Below are 22,850 nucleotides of genomic sequence, written 5' to 3'. Positions count from 1 at the left end.
AACGACAATATCACTAGGCCATGGCCATTGCCACCGCCTCATTCATCCCAAATACCTAAGGCTACATGTTACAATTCCTCATTCCCTTCTCTATATGAGTAGTGAATCTTCCCGCTCCTGACCTGAGCTCAGAGTTGATGTCTCTGGGATTGGTGTGTGCAGCTAGAAGTGCCACATTGCCAAATATTGGAGACATTGCCATTGATTCCCTTGTCTCTGTAGAGCCTTTCTTTGATAACTAAGAATGAGAAGAATTGTTACTTTCTGCTGATCATTCCATTATTCCTAATGGTGTCTTGTAGGGCTCCCTCAAAGTAACACAACACCATTTCTGATGATCTTGACCATTGGTTCTTAGAATAAAGATTCTCATTCCCAGCGGAAACCGGGATTGGCTGAGTGCTCAGAATGCATGTTGCTACTTTTTCATCCCCCATGCCCTCATCTGCATCCTGTCCATCTCAGGAGTTGCACACTACCTTTCCCTACAGGACTAAAAGAATGGTGCTCGTTGTTGGTCGCCGGCTATTTAATTTCATGGCCATTGGAAAACTTCACCACTTCTTCTGGAATTCATACCAAGATCGTCAGGCTTCAGTGAGCACACACTGTAGGATGCTGTGCCTATTTAACTTGACTTATGAAATGATCTAACTTGACCAGGTTGCAGGAAGCTCAGTGAAATCCTTACCTCTCTGGGTTCTAAGCTCATGCAATTCTCCTCTCACTCTTGCTCGCTCTCCCTGCCTGGAAGAGCCCACTATTTCTGGTAAAGTCAGACTTGGGCATTGAATGTGTGGCGGGTTTGTTTGGCCTCACCCCTCAAAGTGCATTGTCAATCCTTTATTGCCAGTCAGTCAAAATCCTGGAGCTTCCTGCCAGTTGGCACTCTCTGCGTACTGACTCCACATGGACTGCGGTGGTTCAAGAAGACAACTCATCACCACTTTCTTGAGGGCAACCAGAGATTAGCAATAAACCCTGACTTAGCCAACAATGCCCACATCCCATGAAAGAGTTAAATAAAGCACTGAACAGCAGATCATGGCACTCGGAATTTTGGCGGTGTCATTTTTTAAACAAATATTGAGGTGTGGTTTGTTATTGAGTTTAAAAGAAAATAATGAATTGGATTCTCAGTGGGTGACTGGTGATGTACAATCAATATAGTTTTACTGATACAAAAATGGAGAGGTTTTTTTTCCTGTTGTTCCGGAGATTATGACTCATTTACTTCAGACTTTATCTGTTCTAGTTGTTATATATCAAAGTTTTCATTTTAAATTCCATAACAAACGCACATCATGTTGTATATGAGAGTTTGGTGCAATTTTTAAATGTCAAGTTATGCTATTCGCTGGAGTTGACTGGAATGTCCCAGTGTAAACAGGATCCAGTAGTGAGTCTCGGGAAGAACTACAGTGATTGGGCAGTGGGTATAAGTACTTTTCCAAAGCGCTTCCTCTGCCATTACCTTGAGTGTTGAATGTTTTTGGGCTATTTGGCCATGAGGGTATCACAGCCAAGCCTACTATTGTTCGTAGTCTAACACTGATGAAGCACACTTTTCCAACGGAGCTTTTCCATGTTCTGATCAGGAATGGGAACCCAGCCTGATTTTTACCCAACTTTTACCATGAGTTAGCACTGTTACTGCTGCCTTCAACTGGCCTCCTTTGGCTGAGGATAGAAAGGCCCACAATTATTCTGGTGTGAGTGGTCTCAAGATCACATTGGGTTGTGTGTCTGTCATCTGGGGTGGAGGAAATCAGTTTGCTTCCCTTCCATCAATGAACAGTCAACTTACTCAGGTGACTGTGGTCACTGTGAAATGCAGAACTTGTTCCAAAACAATCTTTCAATTCCGGTCCTGATGCATGTTACCAGCATGATTAAACGTCATTGACTCTGTAGCTGTTAGGGTGGTGCTGCTTCCAGTTGGAGAATGAGTCAGAGGACTATCTCCCTGAGCTCCTAAGTTGGTCTTCAACCTGAGCTGGTATTGCCTGTGGCTCCCCACTGGAAGCTGTAATTTTAACATGAAACATTATTCCAGTCATTTTAAGCTTTTTCTCCGTGGTTACCAAAACCGCCATCTCACTGCCATCTGGCAAACTCTGAATTCTAACCTCAGTTAGAGGGTGGCTCAGTGGTTAGCACCGCTGCCTCTCAGCACCAGGGATCTGGGTTCAATTCCTGCCTCAGGCAACTGTGCAAACTCCACACAGACATTCTCCCCATGTCTGCGTAGGTTTACTCCGGGTGCTCCAGTTTCCTCCCACAAGCGCAAAGATGTGCAGGTCAGGTGAATTGGCCATGCTAAATTGCCCATAGTATTAGGTACATTAGTCATGTGTAAATATAGAATAGGGGAATGGGTCTGGGTGGGTTACTCTTTGGACTTGTTGGGCCGAAGGGCCTGTTTCCACACTGTAGGGAATCTAATCTTCTAATCTTCAGTAACATAAACTTGCCATGATGAGGTTTGCTGATGTTATTTTTATTCTGCTTTAATTTTCTTTTAGTTTTTGAAAACAAGGATAAAATTGTGATCATTATGGAGTATGCAAGCAAAGGGGATCTATACGACTTCATCAATGAGAAGCAGAGTCTGACTGAACAAGAAGCTCGTCATTTCTTCAGACAGATTGTATCTGCCATACATTACTGTCACAAGGTATGCTTTCAGACAGCATCTGCTAAACAGCTTGTCTCTCCTTGGTGGGTGGCACTTGGGATTCCAACGCAAATCGATTTTCAATGGGCATTGTCTGCACGATTGGAATTAGTGAACACTTTACAGCTGAACACCACTTTTACATTGACATTCCGTCTGTCTCGCATTCTTTCAATCTTTTTCTCGCTCTCACTCTTGCTCTCACTCTTCCCCACCCACCCCACACACTTCATGTCAGTTCTAGTGAAGAGTCATCTGACTCCATGTTAGCTCGCTCGCTCTCTCTATGGATGCTGCCTGACCCGCTGCGATCACCAGCATTTGTTGTTTTCAGTATAGATTTCAATATCTGCAGTAGTTTGCTCTGACCTTTTCAGGGAGGGAGGTAGATAAATCCGTCCTGGAGGATATGCATAAGCTGGTGTCTGGTGAGTCAGGATTTGGTGTGTTTATGAAGCGCCAGGAAGTCCAATAACTTGTGAATACTCTCCGTTCAGACTTGCTCTGGTGGGAGACCATATGGGATGGGTGCTCCAGCACCTGGTGAATACTCCGACCCCAGTGCCAATCAGACAATAGAGAAAGTGAAATAACCGAAAGTAAAACCCTCCCAAGTGGCACACATTGTATTTTAATGAGGGCTGGTGGGAGCCAGATTTGTTTTCAAACAATTATCTTAGGTGTAACCAAATTCTTCGCATATAAAGTCACAGGTTTGAATGATATTATTTTGTCTAAAATAGAACAAGTGCATTGGGTGTGCTGGCAAGTGTGACATATGGACCAAAATGAATTTCCTGTTTCTGGCAATTACGGCTGGCTGATTTTGATGACGTAATAATAACGTGTTCTGTCGTGGGTTTGGGGGAATGTATGAATGTAAGGATTGAGAATGGGGAAAAGGGTGTTTTGACATTTCTAGAATCTGAATTCCCCTTCATGCTAAGGTCCTTGTGTCTTCAAAGTGATGTCCTTTTCAATTAAACAAACAAAAAATGCTGGGCAGGCCTCAAGGTGTTTTCTTCCTTTTCAATGTTTGTGTTTCCTTTTTTCATCCTTTGTAATCTAACCCTCATGCTTTCGAGAATAACTAGACCAACAAGAATGCAGTCAACTTCATTATCACGTTGAATCTAAAGTTGAGGAATGTGTGGGAGAGTTTTATTTTGTGTTGCTTCTAATGAAACCTGAGCTGGCAATATTGGAGATTAAGGAGCATTTTTACTGTAATTAAAAAACATTTACAGTTTCTCTTTCCTCTCTTCTCCACTCACACTCCTGTATCGGGTGTGGTCCAAACCAAATCCAGCAAATTTCCTTTGTGTGATCCAGACTGTAATATCATCAAGAACTCTGACAGCTCAATAGTATAATGTCGGAGGCTCCACCCAGTCATGTCTTTTCCTGTAAATGTGACTGATGATCCGAGACAGAATCCCTTGACTGATTTCACTCCCATGCACTCCACCCCCTGCTTCCCTTTATTCAGGTTAGACTGATGAATAAGTAAGACTCGTATTCCCTGTTACTGCAGGAGATTGTGTGGGGTGATCATATGGAGTTGCTTAAAATTGTAAAAGCGTGAGAGGAGGTTGATACTGAGAAAGTACTTCCCCTGCTGTGAGAGTAAAGAACAAAAGAGCATAATTTTAAAAGGAGAGCTGTGTAGGAAGAAAATCAGGAAGTACTTGTTTGACACAGTTCTGCTGGAATGATTGTTGAGGCTGGGTTTAGTTAGCATTTTCCAGACTCTGAATACCTCCCTCCACCAGCACATCGGCAGCTATGTGCGACATCTACACAACGTACCGAGGTGACATTCCTTTGACAGTACCTTCCAAACCCATGACCTCGACGTAGAAGGTCAGCAGGTATGTGCAAACATCTCCAACTGCAGGTTCCCCTCCACATCATGTGCTCTCCTGACTTGGAAATCTAATCACTCTTCGTTCATTGTCACTGGATCAAACTCCCTTCGCAATAATGCTGCTAGTGTCCTAGGGACTGCAACAGGTCAAGAGGGTGACTCACTACCACCTTCTATGGGACAGTTAGGTTTGGGCTCTAAATACCAGCCCAGTCAGACCCACACACATCCTAACATTCAATAGGAAAAGACTTGAAAGCTGAAGTAGGCCATTTGGCCCATCAAGTCTGCTCTTCCATTCGATGAGATCATTGATCCTTAACTCCACTTTCCTGCCTTATCCCTTTAACCCTTAATTCCCTTACTGTTTAAAAATCTGCCTCTCTCAGCCTTAAATATACTAACCAAACCAGCCTCGACAGCCCTCTGCAGTAAGGAATTTCACAGATTCACCAGCCTCTGAGAGAAGAAATGGATTGTCATCTCTGTCTTAGTTGGACAATCCCTTACTTTGAGATAATGCTGCATTCATCCAGTGAATTAATCTAAAGAGAAAGAAATTGCCGAGTCTGGAAGTGATTGTGGGTAAATGGACTTGTGATACAGAGCAGTCGCTAAATGCATGGCTGAAGAAACTTGGGGCCAAATGGCTGCTTCCTTTTATTGTGGTCTTCACAGAGACTGGAAGCACACAAATTGTGTAAGCACCAACAACTGTGGTGCCCTGTGTTTTTGGGCTCTTCCAATAATACCAGGCACTCTTCTGGACATCAACAAGCTAAGAGACCATCTACCAACCTCCCCTTTAGCTAATCCCAGTCCCAGCATGTTCTGTCCTCACCTGAAAACATTGTTTTTAGGACAATGTGTTTGTGATAGTTTCTCTTGAAAGGAAAACAGGTCGCAAGACTTGAATTTCCCGTTTCTTTTATTTTCTTTCCCCCCTCCCAATAATCCAGTATGGGCTAGAACAAGTTCCTCTTGTGTTTTCATAACATTTGGCGACATGTAAGAATCGTTTCCAACCACCTGGGTCTTTTTAAAACAAAAAAAGTTAAAACAGATGTCGGCAACCCAACGTGACCAGCTCAAAATAGATGTTGTTCCCTATTAGTAATAATTCTGTTATTCCGGCCCCCTTTCTCATAATGTTGCACAGCTTCATTTTTAGAAGCGCTCTGAGGGTTGTTGGGGTGGGATGGGGTGAGCTTGGGGGGTGGGGGGGGGAGGGGTGGCTTGTCTTACTCTTTGGATGGTGGTTGATTGGTCCCCAGATACCTCTGAAGCAACCTGCTGGTGCAGAGCAAGCAAGAGAGTTAGTCTGCGTGCTGTGTGTCTTGGCATTGTGCCACTTTGCGTTAGGGCAATACAAGTCATGTACAGGGATCAGACGAAGCCTGTTTCCAATTGAGTCTAATTTACAAGCCCTGTGTTCACTGCAGGTGGAGAAAGACAGTGGGGGTGGTGGGAAGATAGGGGAAAGGCATGCCAGAGGTGAAAGGTCATTCTGCTTTGCCTCCCACACCACCTCCACATAAAAGACTTGACTCGTTTTCCAGTTCTCTTCAGACAAGACTCGAGGGGAACGAAACCTTTCAAAGCTTTTCTTCAAACACTCTTTCATTCGAGGGGAACGAAGAAACTTAATGGACAATTATTTGGAATGTGGGGCCTGGATTCAAAACCCACAATGAACACTCAGCCTCAAAAGAAAAAAAAAGCCACCAATTTAGCTAAGAACAATATCCTGTCTTATTTTCTGTCTGTCGGGCAGGAGGACTCAATAGTCCAGTGTGTGATAGCATCACTTGGCATTGCAGGGGACATGGAGTCCTGAATATCATTCCCCAGTCATTGCTATCTCAGTTGGTGGAGGGTAAGATGGGTTCTGCAGTTATCTTCACAGCCCTGGGGTTAAGAAAGGAAAATAAGACTCCTTTCCTAACCCAGTGAAAACTCCCTGACACATTGGACCTACATGTGCAGATCAATTTTATAAGTGGATTTCTGTTAGCTGTCCTTGGTCAGATTTGCTTCCTGGAGGATTCAGCATGTGATTGCCTATGAAATATCCTTTTATCTTTGGCAGTTATTTCATCAAAAGGATAGATATAATTGTGTTGGAGGTGGAATAGTTAATGTTTACTAGGCCCCTGGAATGAGGGAGTTGTCCATTGATGAGAAGCTTAACAAACTGGGGTTTGTAATCTGTGGAATTTGTAAGAATGAGAATGATCACATTGATTTTGAAGGGTCTTGACACCAGGTGAGACAGATTGTTAGCCCCTGTGTAGGGAATCCAGAACACTCAGCATAGTTTCTGGTATAAATGACAAAAGAAAATTTCCAATAATGGTTGTTAATAAGCAAAATATATTTCAAAAAAGTGGAAACAAAGTCCCCCTGTGATTTTTCTTCCTTCGTCTGAGAGATTAATTTCTTGAGACTTCAAATCCGCTTCTGTAAGATTGGACAAGTCTAGGGTAGGTGGATTTGTGTGTTGCATTGTTTGAATTTTCATATAGCCTTCTGACACTGGTAACATGGTATCTGGGATTATTTGGACATGATTGGGTTGGGACAGTGCTGTCCAGAACTGTCAGCCAGCATGAGGTAGCAAACACCTTCAGGAGAAGTGGGGAAAAAAACTAGAGGTTTGAAAACGAACTGGATGCATTGAATGTAGAACGCTGAAACAACTGTTCAGGTTACACCAGACCAATAGTCTAACTTCCTCTGACAGGCATATGGGGGCTGTCTTCTCTACGTATCTGCTAGTTCACATCCTGAACTGTTGGAGTTTCATGCTTCCCTGTTCTGGTTAAACCACCTGCCAGACAAAGATACACTGAGCTCTCCAGAGATGCATTATCCAATCAAGAAATGCAAACAACTGGATAACCAAGTAATTTTTGTCTCTGTGGGAGCTTGGGCCCAGCACCACTCTCTGCACAGAGGGAGGGACAAGGAAACTCCAAATTCCTGTGCTTCTGCTGGCTAAATCTTTTTCAGGTATGCAGTAAAGCCAAGATGGATTGAGAAATGTGTATGACTGTCTCTTCACGCCATCTGGAGCTAAGCTAAGAATTTATGGTCTTGGTTTGGTTTCTTCTTTTCCAGAACGGGATTGTGCACCGGGACCTGAAACTGGAGAACATCCTGCTGGATGCCGCCAGGAATGTCAAGGTAAGGAGTGACGCTTTGCCAGATTGCCGAAGTTTTGTTGCGAGAACAGTTTCTCAGTTAAAGGGTTGAAGTGACCCTTGATTTACTAGATTGACTTTTTTCTTTTTGCAGATCCCTCTGTATTTGTCCCTCCTCACTATCTCCCATCACTCCCACAGCCCTCTGAGATCCCTGTGCGACTTCAGATTTAGCCTCCTCTAAATGATCAAAAGTGTGGGTGCTCGTGATTTTCAGCCATGGCTTCAGCTGTTGAGAGCCTTAAACTGCAAAATTCCTCACTTAACCTCTCCACCGTGTTCTCCCATTTTTGCTTTGCCAAGGAAGCCATTGGCCATCAGCTATAACGTCTCCTCATATGGCTGAGTGTGAAAATTTGTTGGATAACATTTCAATGATACAACTTGGGAAGCTTTACTATATTAAAAATCTTATATAAATATAAAATGGTGACTGTGTACATAGGAGAACCAGCCTCTGAATTATAGAGGGTATTATCTCCCTGATTCTGTGATTACTCAGGGAGACTCTGAAACAAAGTGCCCTTGTCTAGAAAATTGTTCACATTTTGGTTCTGCCTCTACATTCGTACTGTGCTCTGCAGTTCAATAATTCTTACCTTCCTGTCTGTCACAGACTAAATTGATTAAAATAGTAAGTGCAGCCTCTCTGTTCACTTGCAAACTAATAAATGGGCTTGTTTTGCGATGGGTTCTATAAAAGGTCACTGTAACAAATGCGCATTGTCACCTAGCAACTACTACAAACACTCCCAACCCTAACTATCTCGATGAGAGCCTTTCAGTCCCAGTCCATTTTTATTGCTTTTTCTGCAGTTCCAATGAGAGTCTCCCTTCTCTCTTTCCCCAGCCTCCAAAACTACTAAATCACCCCAAATGGAAATCACCCACTATGGAGGACCTACCCATGATCTGTGCCCAGGGGGTATTTAAACCAAAGTCATAGCTGTCTGTGTCAAGAGCTACCTGTTGTTTTGGACAATCGGAAATCTGCTCTGTTGTTCTAATGTTTCAGTTCACATACAATCATTCATTTGAACTTGGTATTTCCCTCCCTTTCTCCTTTTACATAGATTTTGCAGCATAGAATCTAGCTATTTGGTCCATGCCGAGCAATTCTGCTACATCTAACCCTATCTGCATATATTTATCTTCCTTTCTTCCTGAACTGGATTTAACCATCGCTGTTGATATTCAATAACATTACCATCACTGAATCCTCCAAAATCAATGATCGCCAGAAACGAAACTGGACCAGGCATGTCAATACTTTGGCTACAAGAGCAGATCAGAGGATTAGAATCCTACATTGAGAAATCCGTCTCTTGAATTCCCAAAGCTTATACATCATCCCCAAGGTACAGATGGAGAGTGGTGGAATATTCCCCACTGGCCTGAATAAGCAGAGGTTCAACCTGTTTGACATAATCAAGAACAAAACAGTTAACTTGATTGCCACCACAAGCATTCACTCCCTTCACTATCTGCGCAGAAGTGTGCACCATCGACAAGATAGAACATAGAACAGTACAGCACAGAACAGGCCCTTCAGCCCACGATATTGTGCCGACCACTGATCCTCATGTATGCAACCTCAAATTTGTGACCATATGCATGTCCAGTAGTCTCTTAAATGTCCCCAGTGACCTTGCTTCCACAACTGCTGGCAACGCATTCCATGCTCTCACAACTCTGTGTAAAGAACCCACCTCTGACATCCCCTCTATACTTTCCTCCAACCAGCTTAAAACTATGACCCCTCGTGTTAGCCATTTCTGCCGTGGGAAATAGTTTCTGGCTATCGACTCAATCTATGCCTCTCATTATCTTGTATACCTCAATTAGGTCCCCTCTCCTCCTCCTTTTCTCCAATGAAAAAAGTCTGAGCTCAGTCAACCTCTCCTCATAAGATAAGCCCTCCATTCCAGGCAGCATCCTGGTAAACCTCCTCTGAACCCTCTCCAAAGCATCCACATCTTTCCTTTAATAGGGCGACCAGAACTGGACACAGTATTCCAAGTGCGGTCTAACCAAAGTTTTATAGAGCTGCAACAAGATCTCATGACTCTTAAACTCAATCCCCCTGTTGTACTGCAGAAATTCACCACGTCTCTTTAAGCAGCACCTCCCAAACCAATAACTACCTCCATCTAAAAGGACAAGGAACATCATCTGTAAGGTCCCCTCTAAGCCACCCATCATCCTGACTTGGTAATATATCGCTGTTTCTTCATTTGTCACTGGGTCAAAATCTGAATTCCCTCCCCTGCAGCAAATAGACTTCGTTAGTTCCAAAAGGCAACTTACCAGCACCACCACAGCCACCATCACTACAAGGACAATTAAGAATGGGCAATAAATGTTGTCCTAGCCAGCATTCATTCCCTGAATGAATTGTATTTTTTTGCAAACACTTCTCCGTAAAGAATGTTTCAGGTGCAGTGACCCTACTTGAGAGCAAGAAAAGGAAAGATTCTTTTTCTGTTATGAAGAAAGGTCACTGGACCTGAAATGTTAACTCTGATTTCTCTCCACAGTTGCTGGCAGACTTGCTGAGTTTTTCCAGCAATTTCAGATTTTGTTTCTGATCTCCATAATCTGCAGTGCTTTGATTTTTTTTTTGGACTTGTGATAAATCATTGGAAGGACAATCTGGGGGAAAGATCAAGTAATTGGGATGAACTGGATCATTGTGATGTTGTGAACTTGGATGGACAAACTGGCTTCTTCTGAGTTGTGCCAGTCTATAATTCTCAGAGAAAGAGCTCTGTGACCATTAATGGACATTTTAAGGACAAAATGAAACCAATCGGAGAATAACAAAGGAATGTTAAAGAGCATTAACCAGTTCAAATTCACAAAATTCCAATCCACCGTTGTTTTTTCAGTGGATTTCCATAACAATTAAATCTAGTTGAAAATCTGTAAGTTCTGTCATCAATCATTTCACCAGTTTGCAACAGTTTGGTCTAATTTTAGTTGTGAACCTTTCAACTTCTCTTCTTCAGAGCACTGAATACTTAGTTACTGAGTATACTCAAAGCAGAGGAGGACCAATTGTTGTGGTCTTAAGTAATTGGGGCTCATGGGAAAAATGTGAGTGTTGAGGTAGAAGATCAGCCAAGAACTCATAGAATAATAGAGCAGTTTTGATGGGCCAAATGATCGGCTTCAGCCCTACCCCTTATTTCTTAATTTTGAAATTTGTTATTTAATCTGACAACACACCATGCAGTTGTTTCAGTCCCTGTCCCCCCTCCCTTGTTTTCTTCTGAAGGTGTTGAGTGCAGTTTCACAAGTATTTCTATCTCTTTGTCAAGCCTCTCTGTTTTGTAGTACCATGGAAATAGTTGATTGTAGAAAACCGCAGAGGACAGCCTGACTCTGGCAATGCTGTAACCCCCCCCCCATGTACCTAAAGGCAGGAAGCATTATATGGTCAATGGGAGCAGGGGACCCCATCTGATATCCTCCTCTTCTCCCTACAGGCACTGCAGCAAATTGCAAAAGCACTTCCCTCAAAAGACCCAACCAGCAACTGACTAGAACCCATCAAACAGGCATTTTCCTTTAATTGGCGTGTGTTGTTTGCTTTAGACTCTCTCCATTCTGCAGTATCTCTCTGGCCTATTTTTGCTACAAGTCTGTTTACCTTTCGTCCTCATCTGGAGGCCAGTGATCTTTTGCTCAATACTGACCCTGACAGTCAAATTGCTAGTTAATATTTGACATGATCTTTTGAAATATATGAAATTGAAAGCATTGAGGCAGGCAAAAATGATGGCTTCAAAATACAGACGAGCTTTGATCTCATTGAATGATGGAATGGGTTCAAGGGGCTGTATGGCTGTTTCTATGGCTTTTCTGACTGTTTAATTAGGCATCAGGAAGGATTTCATTGCGGGGTATATTCATAGTGTAGTGTGTGTTTAGATGGAGATGAACAATTCAGCTAACACATAAATATTAGAGTCTTTTGGGGTTTCGGCCAGCCCAAGGGCTTACTGGATAATACAGGGATCGGGTTTGTTACTGAGTTACAGAACATCAGAGATTCCCAGTCTGTGCTGCCTAACTCGTCTCAACTGAGCCATGAGAACTGGCCTCGCCATTGCCAAGATAGGGGAGAGAGAAAGGAAGCCAAAAGAGAGTGTGTCTGGACGTACCAAAAGTGTTTTGCTACCTGTAGTTATTGTAATGTAGGAAATGGCAGCCAATGTATGGCAGAGCAAGCTCCTACAGTGTGGTGAGAGCTAGGTAATCTGTTTTTTAATGGTCTTGATTGATGGATAAACACAGGCACACTTCTGGGTAGAAAAAACATAAATATTGGCACAGGACACCACGTGTCCTGTCTACCTATGGTGACCATGTGGATTGCGTAAGTCTCTGCAGGTTGGCATACATCCCAAGTGAAAGACAGCCACACCAGCTCTCGGTTTTGACACTGGAGTGCCGGCCTATATTTGCTTTGTCCTCAGTACTCCTTTAGCCTTTTCAAATTGAAATTCTCTCCCTCTACTACCATCCGTTGCTTGAAAATGTTTGAGTGTGTAACTTGGCTACAGTTACGTGGTGCCCTAACTGTAGCAAGTGAATGGAGTGGAAGAGGAAGGAAATGGCCAGCACTCCCCTCAGACCCCTAGTTGCTGCCTCCCATCTTGAGGTCTGATTTTAAACCATTTGCAGCTGTTTTATTTTGGAAAAATATGAAGGGAAGTAGTATTTTTGGCATGGTGCCTGAGTCTTGTATTAGAAACTAGGCCAGAGAGACCCTTTGGGAAACTGTTCAGTCCCGACCCAGTTATAGCTCCTCCTCCTTACACTAACCCTGATGTATAAAAAAAGTAATTACATGCATACCATCTGTCAGTTCTCCTCCGCTCAATCTGATCCAAGCATGTATAATTCTCTTAAGTAAATACACCACAAATTGCACTGTTTGCTTGTTTCGAGTCTTTTAGCAACCCTGTGTACATGCTACGTGTCACTTGCCACTCACAATGAGTTGTCATTTGTGTTTTTGATTTGCAACAGGCAAAGTTCAAACAGTAGTGATGGACTTTCTTTCCCCTAAAGTTGTCTTTTAATCTTTCATTCCCAGATTGCTGATTTCGGTCTCTCCAACTTGTACCACCAAGACCGATTTTTGCAGACCTTTTGTGGCAGCCCCTTGTATGCATCACCAGAGATTGTCAATGGCCGTCCATACAGGGGCCCTGAGGTGAGTGCACAATTTCTCAATTGCTCCCTCTGAGTGGCGGAGACCTGCTCTCTGAACATTTTTTTTTCAATGGTGTTTGCATTTGGTCCAAACATTACGTGCTACTCAGAGCTCTGACACGTCACGTCCCTCATCCTCCCCTTCTCATTTCTGTGTTCCTGTTAAGGATTTCTCTTTGAGTTGTGAAACTGGAGGAGGCCTGAGCTTGATGGAAGTGGCAAGTGAGGTCCCAGGCTAGCAGCCCGAAGTCTATGATGGTCTCTCAAATTCAGTCGAGAATTCAGACAAAGCTTCTTTATCTGTGGTATTGTTAGAATGTGGAACTCTTACCACAAGGAGCATTTGAGGTGAACAGTGCAACTGAAAGTAGATGAGCAGCCAAGGGAGAAAGGATTGAAGGGATATGAAGATAGGGTGAGGTGAACAAAGCTGTGAAGAGGCTCCTTTGCTTAAATGCCGGCAATGGGTCAAATATTTCTCTGCTGCAACTTTAATGTGATTGTGCAGTCTTGCCTTTGGCTGGGTTTGGAATGCTGTAGGTCTCTATGTATAAAAGGCAAATATAGCTGGGTAACCATCAGTATATGTTAGCTGATCATGAAATGTTAGCAAATAAACCAGGAGTCCTTGCTTAATAAGACAAAGGCTGAAAGGTGCATTTTTGTTAGCTTTAAGCAAATGTGGTAATAATTCTCTTAATCCCACTTGGACAGAAGTGATAGTCTTCAGAACATGGAGCTGAAATAAGATTGATGTGCCCCAACACACAAGAGTCAGGGCGTCTCTATAAGATCTATACTGAAGATAACCACAGTGTATTGATTACACACCAAGTTGACACAAGGTGTTTAGAGAAGCTTGTACTGTAGAACTGAACAATACAGTCTAAGGAATAGAGCCAATTTATTGGTAGTATGCTGAATAAAAGGTTATCCCATATTCGCCACTATTTCTGCCTTCCAGTATGCTTAAGTTGATTTCCAAGGTAACATGAATTATTTTCCTTTCGGTAGGTTGACAGTTGGTCTTTGGGTGTACTACTCTACACCTTGGTTCATGGCACGATGCCTTTTGATGGGCACGATTACAGAAACCTTGTTAAACAAATCACCAATGGAGATTATCGAGAGCCTACCAAACCTTCAGGTAAAAATAAAACCTGCAATCACGTAGCACCTTGCACAATCTTGAGTCATCCAAAAGTGCTATGCAACCAATGAGGTGGCCTTAAGGATTGTTCATAATTGTTAGATGGAAACATACTGTCGACCAATGGGAAGGGCAGGTACATCATTACAGATTAAAGCAAAATACTGCAGATGCTGGAAATCTGAAATTAAAAAATTGAAATACTGGAGAAACTCAGCAGGTCTGGCAGTATCTGCAAAGAGAGAAAAATAGTGATCACTTCAAATCCAACATAGCACTACTTTGGAACCGAAGAAAAGTCATACTGGCCTTGAAATGTTAACTCTCTGTTTCTCTCTCCACAATGCTGCCAGACCTGCTGAGTTTCTCCAGTACATTTTGTTTCACATCATTGGAACCTGACTGTATTCCTTTAATTCATATTTCAATGAGGATATGCGATAGTGCGAAATCAGCATATTTACTGCCCAGTTGAGACCATTGGCTGTGCCGAGGACAGATCGTCAAAATTGCGACCCAAACATCACATGCACTTTCCCATGGAGCCATTAACAACATACATGATAAACATGTAGTTTTACAATGACTCACTGGCAACGACAGGAGATGTTGTCTTTGTTCAAACTAACTCCTGTTCATCCATCACCCCTTTGCTTCTTAACCTACATTGGCTTGTGGTCCACCAGTGCCTTTGAATGTAAACATTTTGATCTCTGTATCAAATCTCACTCCATATCCCCATGACATCAGCCCCCTGTATCTTTGTAACCACCTTCAGCCCATAAACTCCGATTTCTGTCCTGCTTCAATTCTGACACTTTTACATAGTCATAGAGATGTACAGCACGGAAACAGACCCTTCGGTCCAACCCGTCCATGCTGACCAGATATCCCAACCTAATCTAGTCCCACCTGCCAACACCTGGCCCATATCCCTCCAAACCCTTCCTAATCATATACCCATCCAAATACCTCTTAAATATTGCAATTGTACCAGCCTCCACCACTTCCTCTGGCAGCTAAAGTTAATGTGTACTATGCACTGCAGACATTTATCAAGGCTCCTTTACACAGCACCTTCCAAACCCACAGTCACTTTCATTTAGAAGGGCAAGGGCAGCAGATATGTGGGAATGCAACCATCTTTAAGTTCTCCTCCGAGATACTCACCATCTCTACTTGAAAATATATCACCATTCCTTCGGTGTTGCTGGGACAAAATCCTGAAAATCCCTCAACGTACATCACATGGACTGCAGCGGTTCAAGAAGGCAGCTCACCCCCACCTTCTCAAGGGGCAACTAGGGATGGGCAGTAAACGCTGGCCCAACTAGCAACTCCCACATCCCATGAATGAATGAATGAAAATGAAACATTCCATCATTGCAGCTGAAACCATAGCCTTTATCGAGGAAAGGTTTTGGAATTCCTCATTTTAAGGTCCTTCTTAAAACCTTCCTCTTTGACCAAGTCTTTGTCTGAATGCCTCCTTTGTAAAACTAGTGAGATATATTGATTTACTTCCTGCAAAGCACCTTGAAAATACTGTCATATTAAAGGTGCTATATAAATGAGCATGTGTGGTATTGCTGCTACAAGGCGCAGTGGCTAGCTCTGCTGCCTCACAGCGCCCAGGACCTGGTTTCAGTTCCAGCCTCTGATGACTGTCTGTGTGGGTTTCCCTCTGGGTGCTCTGGTTTCGTCCCACAATTCAAAGATGTGCAGGTTAGGTGAATTGGCTGTACTAATTTGCCCATAGTGTTAGGTACATTAGTCATGGGTAAATGTGGGGAATGGATCTGGGTGGGTTACTCTTCAGAGAGTCGGTGTGGACTTGTTGGGCTGAAGGGCCTATTTCCATCTGTAGGGAATCTAATCTAATCTAATTAATTGGAAATGGTGGTTCATGTTTTTTTTTGACTCTGTCTCAGATGCCTGTGGGCTGATCCGTTGGCTACTGATGGTGAACCCAGACCGCCGAGCTACCATTGAAGATGTTGCTAATCACTGGTGGTTGAACTGGGGCTACAAGACCCCGGTCTGCGAGATGGAGTCAGTGAAAGACTATGAAATGCCGGTGACCATCACTTCCGACTGGCTGCAGCGGTCATCTCGCATTGTCTTTGAAAGTGGCTCGAAGGTCCGTTGCTTCTTTAAGCAGCACAGTTCGCCACTGGAGCGGCAGAGGTCCCTCAAGAAATCAAAGAAGGAGAATGACATTTCGCAGTCGCTGCAGGAGGGGGGAGCTCCTGAAAGCCAGAGCAAGTCACTGCTGAAGAGGCCGAAAGGAATCTTGAAGAAAAGGAACAATTACGAACATCGGTCACACAGCGCAGGCAATGTCAATCACCCTGTATCTTTGGAGGAGACTGCCTTCATTCCGAAAGACTCCAGCACGTCAGCAGTGGAAGTCAACAGCCAACAGCCCAGTGCTGTGGCCCCTGCACCAAAGAAAGGAATACTGAAGAAGCCTGCAAAAAGAGAATCTGGTTATTATTCATCACCAGAGCCAAGCGAGTCAGCAGACCTGCTGGACTATGAAAACTCCCCAGTCTTTGAGGTGGGGAGCTTTGACACCGGTCATTCCATTGGTGATCACTCCAAAGACACAACCAGCCGGCGCAAAGGCATCCTCAAACGCAATGGTAAGTTCTCCTCCAGCAGCACAGATTCTACAATGGGAAGTCCCACACTGAAGAGCTTGGGCTCCTTCAACGAGTTGGCCTTTTCTGACATCAGGCTTTCGTCGAATTGGAGCTACCCGTCCAGCGCGGTGAGTGAGGACAGCATCCTCTCCTCGGAATCTTTCGACCGCCTGGACCTCCCTGAGGGCCGGCAGGAGCGCAGTCAGATGCGGAGCTGCGTTTCCGCCGACGACCTGCTCCACCTGGATGGATCAGAGTCAGACTGCAGGCCGCGCCTTCGCAAGATGAAGTGCTTCACAGAGTTGGGTGACAGCAACTTCTCTCTCATGGACCTTGATCATGTGACTGAGGTCTACAAAAAGGCTGTGGCGATTTGCAATAAACTTGTCTGAGTGGCTCTGTTAAATCTGTGCCTTATTGATGGTTCATTATAAACGGTTGATGTCAAAGCCAAGTGCTGAGAGACGGAAGATGAACAGGACGGACATATCAAGATTTCAGAATGCCTCTTCGAGAAAGAGGAAGAAGCAGAGAATGTAGGATAAATTTTGAGGGTACAGAATGTGAGAAAAGGTTGTAGAATGGAGCCAAGACAGAGTGCAAGGAGTCACTTGTTACTTCATTAATCTAATGTTTCATCTTCAAGAATACAAGGACGCTGTGTAATATCGAGCGAGATCCTGAATGAAAAAACTCTAATGGGTGACTCAGACCTGCACTATGAACACGGAGATAAAGAAAATAGTGATGATAGTGTGAAGCAGATTGATGTGTAAAATAAGGGATAAAGGTAGGAAATAGTGGTATGTGAATAAGGAAAAGATGAGCGATCCCTTTTACCCCTCTGCCTCCCTCCCTACTCTGAGAAAATGAAACTGTACTGATGAATAGGGGGAGGCAGAGACTGGAGAACCTCTATAACTTTCGGTTTAACAAGAAACCGCCATTCAGATTGACCGTGCCAACATTGGCTAATGAATCGCCAGCAAGTCCATTCCATAGTGCACCAGACTGTTCAACCGTTGCCTGCATCATTGGTCAAATAATGAGGACATTGTGCCCTAATGTGACACAGCCTCTGTCAAAAAGGAAAAGTGCATCCGAAAATTGGGCAGTTGCACCAGACTGAACTGAGTTTACTATTTATGTGACAAACATATATATATATAATATATATATATATATATATATAGCCTGTTAATTTATTTTGCCCCTCTGCCTCAGACCTTTTGGTTATATGTAAATAAGTGAATGCAGAAGAAGTTTAATATTATAAGAGAATTTTTTCTACTGCTCAATTAATAATGATTATGACCATAATTCTGAGTACACTCTTTAATTTGCAACGGAACCAAGTTGATTAGAGGAAGAGAATAATGTGTGTTACACTGTGGAAAGAGCTGATGCCATTATACACATCATTTGCTGTCTAAGTGCTTTGAGATTACAATCAGAAACTGAAAGTTCATTTTTTCACTACCTAAATATATCATTCTAAGATTAATTGTTGCAAATACTGCATCATCTCCATATCATTCTTTAAGCAAGGTATATTTTTTATGTACTAATTCCTGATGGTTTTGCATGTCTTTCTGAATGAACGAATGTATGTATTTATGAGTGGTTACAATTATTTTTTTCGCTGAATGAGTACTTGAATCCTATTTGGGAGTGCCCCAGACTCAGTGTGATTAGTTAAAATCCTTCATGTCCCGTGAAGGCTATGAAATGGTCTGTCCTGTAAATATTTGCGAGGTGGTGGGTTTTTACAGGAGAAACAGGCAGGCATTTGAAAATGTGCCCATTAATAAGTGGGGACAATTGGATTTTTTTTTACCATGTGGGCTTTAATCAGCGTTGACCAGCACATGACTGTAGAAAGGGAATGTTGAAATCTGTCAAGAATTGCTTTTTTTTTGAAGGTTTGTGTAGTGGGGAAATATTGGTTTCAGATTTAATTTGCTGCTTGCATTTGTATACAGTGGGTATAATGTTATCTAACATGTTTAGTTACCAGAGAAGTGGCCAGGATGGAATTGTATTGAACCCCAATAAATGGATTTTCTGCTTGATGGGAATTGAGTGGAAGATACAGCCTAAGTAGACTTGGATAGAAGAGTATAAACTGAAGATTAAAGAGTGAAACAAATTGAAATGATATCAACCCGAGCTGTTATTAGGAACGTAGGAAAACAAATTGGCCCCCATTCAGTTCAGTTAAGGCTGATCCATATTTTAATTCCATTTAACCATTACCTGTCTTGATTCCATATCCTTGATACTCCTTCTGAAGCAAACCTACATCGATCAACCTCTTCTGAAATTTTCAATTATCTCCCATCCCAATTTTTGTTTTGTTGGAGAGACTATTCCAGCTATCCAAAATTTGGGAAACAGTGCCCCCTAACATCACCCCAGAAAAGCTGAGCTCAAAATTCTGGAGTTATGCCCCATTGTTCTGGATATTCCCATCAGTGGAAATCGTTTCCCTGATTCCTGCCTGTCCACTCCTCCAAATTGTCTGCTAACTATCTCCACTCAATCAGCCCTTAATCCTCCATCCGCAAATGAACACACTTGGAGGTTGTTCTTTTGTTCCTGAGCTAGCTGACCAGAGCTTGGGACAGTGATTGAGGTTAGCTATAACTGGCTTACAAGGTTTGGAATGACAAGAAACTCGCAAAGTTCCCACTCACTTTCATGGACTATTGACTTTCCCACCCCTACAGCAACCCTTGTTAGATAATGTGATAAGATCAGATTTGACTCCAGACTTCCGATGTTCAATGTCTACCTTCAAACTGAAAGACATGCTGTCAAATGAAAAGGTGGAGAACACTTGTGGTCATGGAGGTGGCCTGGAGGGACAGAATATGATGCCAATTACAGCAATATTTCCCCACATTCTGCACAATCTGAAAGAACCAGACTAGTTTGTAGCCAGTTTCAGGAGCTGAAACTTAGGGTTAGAGCAGTCTGTGACCTTATTGCTTATCTGCTGTGGATTACATGCTTTTCACATGTGTTCCTTGAGTTACTGAGTAATTTGTATCAAACAGAATGTTAGACCGAAGAAATCTGTGATTTGTTTTGTTGTAAATTCTTAATTTATTTTTTTTTCTTTGTGGATATCTTTTTTAGATGGTTAAAATGCATTTGTCTCATAATTTAAAAAAAAACTACCTTTAAAGCTGACTGTTTAATGATTTGTCTTTTTAGTTAATCTGAAGGAAGGGGTGTTTTGGTAACCATGTCAACCTAGATTTTGAGTGTGCATATATGTATGGAAATCTATTGCAGTCACATTCTTTTGTAGTAAAGTCTCCTTCATCTCAGCAAGTGGTGGCTACTTTGGAAGTGACTGTTTCTGTTTGCTGATCTTGAATGGTTAATGAACTGATAAAAATGTGAAATAGTGCAGCTTTTGGCTTTTACCTTGCCCCCATCGTGTTTTCTTTCCTCCCCAAGCACCTAAGAAAGCTGAGGAGTTGTTGATTTCTGAGGCTGAGAGGGACTGATCAACCGATGCTCACACCTTCTGCATGTGAGAAGCAAGCAATGAAGCTGCATAGGAATGGGTTTATTCGGCCAGCCGACTCTATGCCTCCTACAATGCCTACTTAATCTCACCCTATCAGCATATCCTTCAACTCCAATCTCCTGTGTTATCTATGTTCCCCTTAAAGGTTATTCACATCAATTACTCCACACGGTAGAGATTTTCACACTCTCACTATATTCTGCTCAAAGTTCCTTCTAAATTCCCCATTAGATTTATTACTCAGTATCATCTGTATGTACACCCTTCCCAATGTTAGACTTCCTCCAGCGAAAATATCGACTTTGTCTACCCTATCAAAGCCATTCATAATGTATCAGATTGGGGGAGGCAATAGCAAGTGGTTTATCACTGGACTATTAATCCAGAAACTGGATTAGTGATGCTGGAAGAGCACAGCAGTTCAGGCAGCATCCGAGGAGCAGTAAAGTCGACGTTTCGGGCAAAAGCCCTTCATCAGGAATACAGGCAGAGAGCCTGAAGGGTCCAGAAACCCAGGTAATGTTCTGGGGACCCAGGTTCAAATCCCACCATAGCGGTGATGACCATTGTTGATTCTGGGCGAAACCCATCTGTATTACTAACATCCTTTTAGGGAAGGAAACTGCCATCTTTACCTGATCTGGCCTATATGTAACTCCACAGCAACAGCAACGTGGTTGACTCTTAACTGCCCTCTGGGCAATTAGGGATGAGCAATAAATGCTGGCCTACTGACCTAGCAAAGAAATCCGCACATTGCCCCAATTTCTTGAATTAAAAAAATACTCGTAGGGCTTTTGTACAGAGAAGGGACCCAGTTCATTCTGTTTTAACTGATATCTCTCTGATCTGATATTATTCCTATTGTTTTTTTTATTATTGTTACACCTTTTCCATTGTGTCATTAACCTTTTCTTTAATGACATGCTTCGACCCACTACCTGCCTGCCTTGGAGCAGCTTAGGTGATGGACCAGCAAATGACTAGGAAGAAAACTGGGACTTTCAGATTCAAGACGTCTGAACTTCCAAGTTGTCTTGAGACACAGGACACTGTGCCTCAGGAAAGAAATATTGGCCTTGAATAGGAGTGCAGCACCAGCTCATCAGAATGATACCTGGGCTGTAAGGGTTAAGTTACAACGACTGCTTGATTTGAGCAGGCTTGTAGTGCCCTGAGTATAGAAGATTGATCTAATTAAGATGGTTAAGATGATTAAAGGATTTAAGAGTAAATGGAGAGCAACTATTTCCTCTGGGGGTGTAGTGGGGGAGAATATGAGCTACAACCTTAAAATTACACTCCACTGTTGAGAGGTGATATAAGAAAATGCCCTTTGACAAATGAGGGGTTGGAAATCTAAAATACTCAGCCCTAAGAAGTTGAACCTGGAGGGTAACTGAAAATGTTAATTAGACTCTATCATGTGAGTGTTTTGAGAGTTGCAGAAGTAACGCATGTCTTTGGCACTGAGACAGAACCTGCCATGATCTAACTAGATTTGAAGAGCTTAATGGGCTCTTCCTGTTTCCACTGAGCCACTAACCCGGCAAAGAGTGTCACCCCCCCCACCCCACATTTCTTGAATAAGGCAAAATGTGCTGGAGAAACTCAGCAGACCTGGCAGTGTTTCTCTGTCCACAGACAATGTTAGTGGAGTTCAATCTGACCTTTTTTTTTCGGAGTTAGTTTCTCGATCTACATTAACTTCTTGACAAAGAGGACCATTGGAGGCATTTTGCTCTTAAAATTTTCTCTTCCACATCATCTGTGCAAGAGCAAACATTAAAAAATATAATTGTGGATTAACTTCTTTGCTGCTTCACATAGGCTGAGAGATGCCTGAAATAGACACATGCAAAAATAAAGGCTGAGTTTAATCAGTTTTTTTCTGGAAGGAACTAAATGTCTAGTTTGAATTGGTATTGTTGATTATAGGGATAAATATACCTCTAAGTGCTGCTACTTTATAGAACGTTAAAGGATTTTCAATTTTTGCAGATTTCAGCTGTAAGGAACAGCATTACTGTATCTTGAGCCAAATAAGAAAATCTAACCAGTTTCCCTTGATATTCATTGCCATCATTATCACTGAATCCTTTGATAACAAATATCCTAGAGGTTACTAGTGACCAGAAACTGAACCTGACTAGATAAATAAATATTGTAGCTACAAGAGCAGCTTTGAGATTATGGATTATGCAGTATGCTCTCCACACTCCTGGATGAGTGGAGCGCCAACAACACTTGAGAATCTTGACATCATCCAGGACAAAACAGCCAACTTGATTGGCAACCCAGTCACCGGCTTAACGTTCACTCCCACCACTGGCACTCAGTAGCAACTGTGTATACCATCTACAATTCGCACTGCTGCAACTCACTCCAAGGCTCCTTAGACAACACCTTCCAAACCTATGACCGCTTCCATCTAGAAAGACAAGGATACTAGGGATTAGCAACACCACTCACCACCCTGACTTGGAAATATATCATTGTTCCTTCACTGTCGTTGGGTCCAAGATCCTGTAACTGTTTCCTGTG

The 22,850-nt window shown here is 42.7% G+C and overlaps 1 protein-coding gene across 1 annotated transcript in view; it reads left to right on the top strand.

Moving 5' to 3' along the window:
• nuak2 (NUAK family, SNF1-like kinase, 2) overlaps window positions 1-20,137 on the top strand; it is a 44,096-nt gene extending 23,959 nt beyond the window's left edge. The window contains exons 3-7 of the mRNA XM_072563859.1: window positions 2,526-2,677; window positions 7,665-7,730; window positions 12,852-12,971; window positions 13,985-14,117; window positions 16,052-20,137. Coding sequence (XP_072419960.1) covers window positions 2,526-2,677; window positions 7,665-7,730; window positions 12,852-12,971; window positions 13,985-14,117; window positions 16,052-17,157 — 1,577 coding nt within the window. The 3' untranslated portion in view covers window positions 17,158-20,137. The remainder of the gene's footprint in view (window positions 1-2,525; window positions 2,678-7,664; window positions 7,731-12,851; window positions 12,972-13,984; window positions 14,118-16,051) is intronic.
• Window positions 20,138-22,850: the final 2,713 nt, after the last annotated feature.

This window comes from Chiloscyllium punctatum, chromosome 45, assembly GCF_047496795.1.
Source record: "Chiloscyllium punctatum isolate Juve2018m chromosome 45, sChiPun1.3, whole genome shotgun sequence".
Taxonomy (NCBI): Eukaryota; Metazoa; Chordata; class Chondrichthyes; order Orectolobiformes; family Hemiscylliidae; genus Chiloscyllium; species Chiloscyllium punctatum.
Note: the sequence above shows the minus strand (reverse complement) of the source record. Positions and strands in the feature narration are given on the sequence as shown.